Source organism: Sciurus carolinensis, chromosome 18, assembly GCF_902686445.1.
Source record: "Sciurus carolinensis chromosome 18, mSciCar1.2, whole genome shotgun sequence".
In the NCBI taxonomy this organism is placed as follows: domain Eukaryota; kingdom Metazoa; phylum Chordata; class Mammalia; order Rodentia; family Sciuridae; genus Sciurus; species Sciurus carolinensis.
Window position 1 is genome coordinate 16,094,224 of NC_062230.1, and position 9,160 is coordinate 16,103,383.

General features: G+C 38.9%; 1 protein-coding gene across 1 annotated transcript; it reads right to left on the reverse strand.

Annotated features, from left to right (window-relative positions):
• Window positions 1-1,855: 1,855 nt before the first annotated feature.
• LOC124970608 (histone H3.3A-like) lies at window positions 1,856-2,537 on the reverse strand. Its single transcript, XM_047534099.1, has one exon. It carries the CDS (start codon window positions 2,496-2,498, stop codon window positions 2,088-2,090), a length of 411 nt encoding a protein of 136 aa, XP_047390055.1. The 5' UTR covers window positions 2,499-2,537; the 3' UTR covers window positions 1,856-2,087.
• Window positions 2,538-9,160: the final 6,623 nt, after the last annotated feature.

Sequence of the window (9,160 nt, forward strand, 5' to 3'; positions counted from 1 at the left end):
TAATAGCCCATCAAGACGCAGATATATTAAATAAATTATTCAACAAACTACATTAAAATTTATTAGATTTGGGCCTTAATATTGATTCTAATAAAGTTCAAAAAGTGCCACCTTGCTCTTTCTGGGGTATGTTTTGTCAAAGTGCGCCCTCTAGTGCCGCAGTTACAGATTGCAAACTCTTATTCTTTGAATTACAGCAATTCTGTGAAAACATTAATTGGATTCGTACAGCCTTGCCAATCATTACAAATCAATTACAACCGTTATTTGCACTTTTGGAAAAGGATCATCTCATCCTAATAGCACTAGAATTATGATTAAAGAAGCTAAGGAGACTATAAAATTGATAAATAAGCAAATTCAATCATTGAGCTTAGTACTGTATGAACCCCTCAGACCACTTCTGGGTATAGTCCTATCTACAAGATCTACTCCTACAGGGTTAATTTATCAATAAGAACCTTTATATTGGGTACATTTGGCTAGAAGTAAATTATCCAAGATACACTCATGAGTGGCTACACTCTTACTCTTAGCTCAAAAATTATGAAATATAATGTTCTCAATATGGATGAGAACCTGCTACTATAATTATTCCTTTTTCATGTGACCAATTTGCTTCATTACTAGTTAACAATTTAAACTGTCAAATATTAATTGAAGAATTTACTGGAGAAGTAGATAATCATTTGCCTAAAGACAAACTTCTTCAAATTTGAACACTACCGATTGATACTCAACAAATTTTTCCTCAGTCTAAACCCTTGCCAGAAGGCCACAGTAATTTTTACTGATGTGAATAGAACTTGTTGGGGGATATTAATCATATCACCTATGAAAAATCAAAGAACAATAAAGGAAAACTTTAATGGATCACCACAGTTAGGAGGGTTATTAGCAATAATTAAGGCTTTTGAGGTTTGCCTGGAATCTTTAAATCTCTTTTCTGACAGTGTTTATGCAACTCAGGTAGCAAAAAAATCTCCCATACTCTACTTTTAGACCTTCATTGTGCCCACTAGATCAAGTGATGGACACATTAAAGCTTCTAATAGAGAACTGAACTAATCCTTCAATATATAAGATCTCATACTAACTTATCAGGGCCTTTAACTAAAGGTAATGAAACTATTGATAAATTGATAATGTACATAGATTCTTCTCCAATTCAACAAGCAAAAGAGCTACATGCTAGATTTCACATATCTGCTCATTTGTTTGTATCCAGATCTAACTATTTCCTCAAGCAAACATTCGATCTGGACATGTGCTAAATGTGCACCCTTGTTGCCTTTAGGATCTCTTCAATCTCAAGGTGTAAATCCTAGAGGTCTACAACCAAATAAGTTATGGCAAATGGACATCACTCACATAGCTTCTTTTGGAAAATTAAAATTTGTTCATGTAATTATAGATAGATATTCAAGTTGCACTTATGCTATAGCTTTAAGTGGTGAAAAAACAAAACATGCCATTCAGGCATTGAAAAAAACATTCTTTTTTTTGTGAATGTAAAATATTTAATTTAAAAATGTTGACACTACAATATATAAAATAGCTATTATAAATGCACATAGTGTATTCTATAGCTACCAGGTTTACTTTTTTTTTCTTTTTTTTTTTTTAAGGAAACTGTAAGTTACACTGTGGTTAAGACTTGGATCTTCACCCTTGAAAAAGCCCGCATTCTATCACAGTGATGTATGGTCAGACTTAACAGCCCCAATTGTTAAACACTTGGATCACGTCATAACCAGTTTTATTGCAAAAGGACCCTGTACACATTTATCAATTCTAGTACCTTAATAGCTACCCAACAAGTCATTAACATACAGAAACATGCATCATGAGAAACAAGAAATATCACCCATCCCTTCTGCATATTAGTAACTTGTCACTCCTGAGTAACAGTGCTCACATCACTGAGGTTTGTGAACAGTCACTTTTCGCATTCATCCTGAGTGAAAGATGGAATGACTTAAGTACAAATGCAACATATTATAAACAATTTCTTACAAAAAAAGTCACAAATTAAACCAAAGTATTTTACAGAATTTACTACAAAACGCCATAAAAACTGCCTTCACTTAAACTCTCTCTCCCCGTATCCGGCGAGCCAACTGGATGTCTTTGGGCATGATGGTGACTCTCTTAGCGTGGATGGCACACAGATTAGTATCTTCAAATAAACCCACCAGGTACGCTTCACTAGCCTCCTGCAGGGCACCAATGGCTGCACTCTGAAACCTCAAGTCGGTTTTGAAATCCTGGGCGATCTCTCTCACCAACCTCTGGAAAGGCAACTTCCGGATGAGAAGCTCGGTCGATTTCTGGTAATGATGAATCTCTCGAATCGCCACAGTCCCGGGCCTGTAATGATGAGGTTTCTTCATCCCGCCGGTAGAGGGAGTGCTTTTCCTGGCAGCCTTGGTGGCCAGCTGTTTGCGGGGGGCTTTCCCACCAGTGGACTTACCAGCGGTCTGCTTGGTTCGGGCCATTTTCTCTTACCCAACACCGAAGTCTTAGGCCGCTTCTCCTACCCTGCGCCGAGCTGCTGCCCAGTGAAGACCCGCAACCACAGAGCAAAAGAACGATGCTACTCCAATGAACCACCAAACTGCTCTGTGCTCCGAAAAAAACATTCTTGATAATGGGAATATTTGGTCCTTGAAGACAGATAATGGGCCATATTTTGTTAGTTCTCAATTTAAACAATTTTGTGAATCATGGAACATTCATCATCTTACTTGTATTCCTCATAACCCACAAAGACAGGCAATGATAGAATGTGCAAATCATTCTTTAAAAACTCAAATATAAAAGGAAAGGGGGCACTCATCCTCCTCTGGAGAAATATTAACATCTTCCTTATTTACCTTAAATTTTTAAACTTTTGATTCACATGGAATTTCTCCTGCCTATAAACACTGGGGATCACTTCTATCATCTCCATCATCATTACCATTTAGATGGAAAGATCCCTTGACACATGAATGGAATGGTCCTCATCCTCTTCTAACCCAAGGTCAAGGTTTTGCTTGTGTCTTTCCAGAATCAGCATTGTCGCCCATCTGAGTACCAGCAAGAAATGTCAGACTAGTTACAACAGCAAAAGCAGATGACACCACCGACAAGACAGATGGCACAATTGAAGATTGAAGACGAAGATGCTCGATCCACACCAGGACCGATACATCAATTGAGATGCCCACAGTCCAGAAGACATCATGCCATAACATGGGGAGATATGAAGGATCTGATGAATAAACAGAGCAGATGTCACTGGAGGCCAATCCAGGGCCAGCGACATTATTCCTATTAATGTGTGCTACACTACTCTGGACACGGGAACTCACGTAAGAGAGTTTATTAAGCCAAAACACAGAGTGTCTCCCTGAAGGGTGAGAGAGAGAGTGAAAGCCAGGAGGAGAGAGAGAGAAAATAGCAGGGGAGCTATTCTTAAGCAGTGGAATTTCGTGGGCTAATAACAAGGGATTGATGGTTGGTGAGGAGGTTTGGGGGCTAACAATCTGGACCAGTTAATGGCTAGGAAGTTCATGGGCTAACAATCTGGATTGTAAAGTGGTGTGGGGGAGCAGAATAATGGTGGCAGCAAAATAACAGATATGATGTCAACATTCCTCCCTTTTTGTTTTTATAGATACCGGGGGTGGGATGATGGTCTTTCTTTTGTAGCTTCTTCCTGCTGGTTAGGGGTAAAGAGTCTCATTCCTGTAAAAAAAAAAAAAAAAAAAAAAAAGGTTAGGGAAGACTTTAGGTGGGAATAGATTTCTTGGCGCTGGAGGTGTCAAGTGAATCGCAGGTCTCGGCTTTGGGTGTCAGGGACTGGTAGTCTTGGAGTAGAAGTTGTTGATTGGCTGATTGGTTGGTGAACTTGTGTGTGTCTGCCAGCTCCAGAATTTGTGTATCTGATCTTGTAGGAACTTCTGTAGGCAATTTAGTAGGCATGGTCCTGTTTAAAAAGTTCTGTAGATGTTAAAATGACCCAAAATTTCTGACTCTGGCAGTTTCTCTTGATGTTTATCAGGCACTCCTGCCTAAGAATCTCTTTAGTAGCCTCCAGTTTTCCTTATTCTTGGGACTAACGTAAGTATACAGCTTAAGTTATGTTTAGCTATTGTTTCTTCTTTTAAATGCCCAGGAATGGCTGTTTTGCTTTTAGCTGTTTTGCTAGGTGTTCAAGATCAAGCTGGTCAAACTGACCTTGTTCTTATCTGTTGTTAAGGGTCAGCTGAGTTCCCACAGGTGTTACTTGTGGAGAACTTGAGAGCAGCTTCTTAGCTCCTTTAGTGCCATTTACTAGGTAGAATCTCCTTGATGAAGTGACTTCCTTTGGAAGCATCAGGGATGTCTCCCTTTTTCAATGACCCTCCTCTTTGCAGCAGGTGCATGGATTGGCTTTTCATCCTCTAGTGGTCTCATTAATCTCCCTGATTGAGTGGTCATGTGGTCCAGAGATGTAAAGCTCCTTAGAGAAGCTCTCCCATTCCCTGGGTTCAGGCTGACTCAGAGGACAAGAGCCCAAACTGGTTTTCTTGGCCCTTTTGTGTTAATCTTTATCTTAAACTTGATCTTAAACAACCAGCAATCCAGTCTCACCAGTCATAAAGTAAGAGTACTGGGCTTTAACTTTAATGTTTATGAATTTACAGTTATTTACTCCCTTTTATCTAATTGGGGTCTATATTATTTATCCTATCAGTGATGGCTTACTATTTCAAGTTAATTTATGGTGTTTGTTTTTCAAGCAGTAATTCTGCAAAAAATTAATCAGACAACAGTTACAGAGTTTACAAGGAAAATACAAAATGGAGTCACCAACAGTAAAACATTTAGTTTGTGTAATAGCTATCTTGAATTTTGACTGAGCTATACATTATATCCCCTGTTTGAGATCACAGTAATTTTACAACAAAAAACAATCTTTTAATATTACTTTAAGTAAGATGAAGTCTTGCTTATGTTGGAGCCATACTGACATGTAGCAGGGAGGGAGGCAGAGCCTTATAAGATGGAGCTGTTTACAAACTTTAGGTAAAGTGTTCTAATTCTGATGCTGATCTTTGCCTCTTTCTTAAAATTTTAAGAAGTTTACATATATTGCTTCCTGAGTCTATATGAACATTAGTTAACACAATTTAACATTATATCTAAAACATGAATTAACTAAGAGGCAACCTAGGGGGGTATGGGTGGGGACTGAGAGTGAGCTGCCCATTGAGAGAGAGAAATTGGTGAATATAGAGGCAAGGAGTCCCTCAGACCCTAGGGAATCACCCAAGCGAAGGATGAGATATCCAGGGGATTGTCACTACCACTAGATAAGCATCGAGGCTTAGCCTGTAGGGGTACCTGGGTGCCTGGTGTCGGGGCTTTCACAGAGATGAAATGTCATAGAGAGAACCCAGGACTGGAGTAGGTCTCACAAGAGGTAGTCCTCTTGGGAAAGAGTCCCTGTCAGTCTGGAACTTTAAAGAAAGGCTGAGAGAGCTTTTAACTTTCCTTTTGTGTGGCAAAGTGGCAAAATACTTTCATGTTTCACAATTATTAACCTTTAAACAAATCAGGTTCTCACTAACTTTTAGAAATACATTTACATTTAAAAATTTTTATCTCAGTGTAAAAAGTAACAAATTTTACATATACCCTATTGATATTGATAACAGGTCCTATAATAGAACACTAAATGATAGAAATAAATACCCAATAAAATTTACTCTTTATAAGTTTAAAATTACCATTACAGACAAGTTTAATTTGGAGAATATCAGCTTGATACATTTTCTGCTTTAAAGGTTTGAATACCTGGAAAATATGAACACATTTAATATACAAAGAGTCACCATTCCACAATTACCTTGATACCTTTATATTAACCAAATTTAGTTTTGAAAGAAACATTTAGACTCTAATGTAGTACAATGGACACAATGTTTGAAACACAGTTGAAACTTTTGGAACCCTTTGTATACAGAATTTTGCCTGATAGAACTTAACTATTAGTAAACTTGTTGTTAGTTTAGTGATGACACAAAGAAATTTTAAACCCTTTTTATTTTGACCAACCTGTGAAAACACCAATAATGTTTAAGTATGTTACCCCATGGAATTTAAGGAGTTAAGAGTACTCAATGTTATTTATTAATTAGCATTTTAACTTTGTAAATTAATCAGATGTCTCTAACACTTTTGAGTAATCCCATACATGTCAACTCTAATTCACTTATCTTATTGTAAAAAAACCCAAGATATCGGACACGTGTACTAAACAGTATTTGCCACCTCTTTCCTGTTGAAGAAAAGTCCTAGAAAAAATTGATATTAGAAATTTTATAAACATTTTATTAGTTTGACCACCTAGAAACTTGCAAGTTATTTTCAAAGACATTTTACTTTTATTAGTTTACTCAATTTAAATTGAACCCTTTTAAATCATGTGAATTAAAAGTATCTGGATCTATCTGATCATGGAGCGAGCTGGTGGATGAGTCAGGCCTCCTGTATTGCGGAGATAGCTGGCTGGTGCTCAACCTGCCTGCCTTGCAGAGCTGGGCGGCAGGCAGGCAACCTGCTCAACCACAGGCCTAAGACAGACACCATGACTGAGTGATCTTGCCTGACCACCACGCCGAGGTGTGTTGCCATTGTGGAGCAAGCTGGCAGACAAGCCAGCCTACATGCATCGTGGAGCTAGCCAGAGGCTTCTTTATAGGCTGGTGCAGGCATTTTTGAATCATTCCTGAGGTGTGGCCATCATCATTGGAAGGGCAGTTCCCTTCCTGAGTCACCTACAGAGGCTAGAGGACCTTTGACAAGACCCAGGAGTCAAGAGGAGGTATTGAGAGACTCAGGATCAACTCAGAGCCACCGGGTGAGTCTCTCCCACTGGTTGGACTCCCTGGTGGGGCAGTAGTCCCAAAACACAGGGAACTTTGTGGAGTAGAGTGCCCCTGTGAGACTCCCCTGCTGGAGCTGAGAACCTAGACAACCAGGAGCATTGCAGAGGAGGGCCACTTAGTGAGACATTTTGATGCAGAGTGAGGGTCCAAGGCCCAGGTGGTAGCTCTGGTCTCCAGGGAACGTACCAGAGTAGGGTCGCTCAGCAAGGGAGTCCCTCGCAGGGCCAGGCTTCCCAGCCCAGGCAGTAGGTCAGGACCCCTGGGAACATCACAGAGATGGGCTTCCCAGTCCAGGTGGTAGTTCTGAACTGAAGGGGAACTTCTCAGAGGAGAGCTGCCCAGCGAAACTTCCCCACTGGGAGTGTCTTCCCTGCTGGGTGAGGATTTCGCACCAGGGCAGTAGAACCAGAGACACAGTCCCAGATCAGACGTGCCCCAGTCCCCCTTTGGTTACCATCAGTCAACAAGTGGAGGTACCTCTGCCCACTGACAGGGAATATACCCCACCTGAAGGCCACCAACCCTAGAGGGGCAGCTTCCTAGTGGAGCACTGCATTATCAAGTTCCTCCAAGACTTCAGGCTACTGAAGGCTAAGAGGTGAGTTATTGGAAATCTACACAGACAGTATTAGTCAATAGAGGAAATCTGCAATATCTCAGAGTTTCACTCCTAGAGGGGTAGATACCTGAGCAACATGAGAAAACAAGGGAAGAAAATGTCCCAAACAAACCTAGATGGTATAGCAATAAAATCCAATAACAGCATGACAGAAGAAATGTCTGAAAAGTAGTTCAGAATGTACATAATTAAAATGATCAGAGAAGCAAATGATGAGATGAAAGAGCAAATGCAGACTTTGAATGATCACACCACTCAACAGTTAAAAGAGCAAATGCGGGAAGCAAAAGATCATTTCAACAAAGAATTAGAGATACTGAAAAAAAAAACAGACAGAAATTCTTGAAATGAAGGAAACAATAAACCAAATTAAGAACTCCATAGAAAGCATAACCAATAGGATAGAACACCTGGAAGACAGAACCTCAGACATTGAAAACAAAATATTTAACCTTGAAAACAAAGTTGAACAAACAGAGAAGATAGTAAGAAATCATGAACAGAATCTATAAGAATTATGGGATATCATGAAAAGGCCAAATTTAAGAATTATTGGGATAGAGGAAGGCAGAGAGAAACAAACCAAAGTAATGAACAATCTATTCAATGAAATAATTTCAGAAAATTTCCCAAATCTGAAGAACGAAATGGAAAATCAAGTATAAGATGCTTATAGGACTCCAAATATACAAAATTACAATAGACCCACACCAAGACACATTATAATGAAAATACCTAACATACAAAATAAAGACAGAATTTAAAGGGTGCGAGAGAAAAAAATCAAGTTACCTTCAGGGGAAAACCAATATGGATATCAGCAGATTTTTCAACCCAGACCCTAAAAATTAGAAGGGCCTGGAACAACATTTTTCAATCTCTGAAAGAAAATGGATGCCAACCATGAATCTTAAACCCATTAAAACTTACCTTCAGATTTGAAGACAAAATAAAACCTTCCATGATAAACAAAAGCTAAAAGAATTTACAAAAAGAAAACTGGCACTACAGAACATTCTCAGCAAAATATTGCAGGAATATTCCAGGAAGAGATGAAAAACAACAATGTAAATCAGCAAAGGGAGGAACTACCCTAAAGGAACAGCCAAATAAAGGAGAAACCAAGTCATGTCAAAAAAAAAAAAAAATGAGCCAAATGATCGGGAATACAAATAATATCTCAATAATAAACCTGAATGTTAATGGCTTGAACTTGTCAATCAAAAGACATAGACTGGAAGATTGGATTAAAAAGAAATCCAACAATTTGCTGCCTGTAAGAGACTCATATCATAGAAAGAGATACCCACAGACTAAAGGTGAAAGGATGGGAAAAAAACATACCATGCACATGGACACAGTAAAAAAGCCAGAGAATCCATCCTCATATCAGATAATGTGGACTTCAAGCCAAAGTTAGTCAGAAGGGAGAAAGAAGGACATTTCATACTGCTTAAGGGAAGCATAAATCAGCAAGACATAACAAACATAAATATCTATGCCCCAAAGAGTGGCACATCCATATACGTCAAACAAATCCTTCTCAATGCCAGAAATCAAATAGACCACAACACAATAATACTAGATGATTTTAACACACCTCTCTTCCCAATGAACAGAT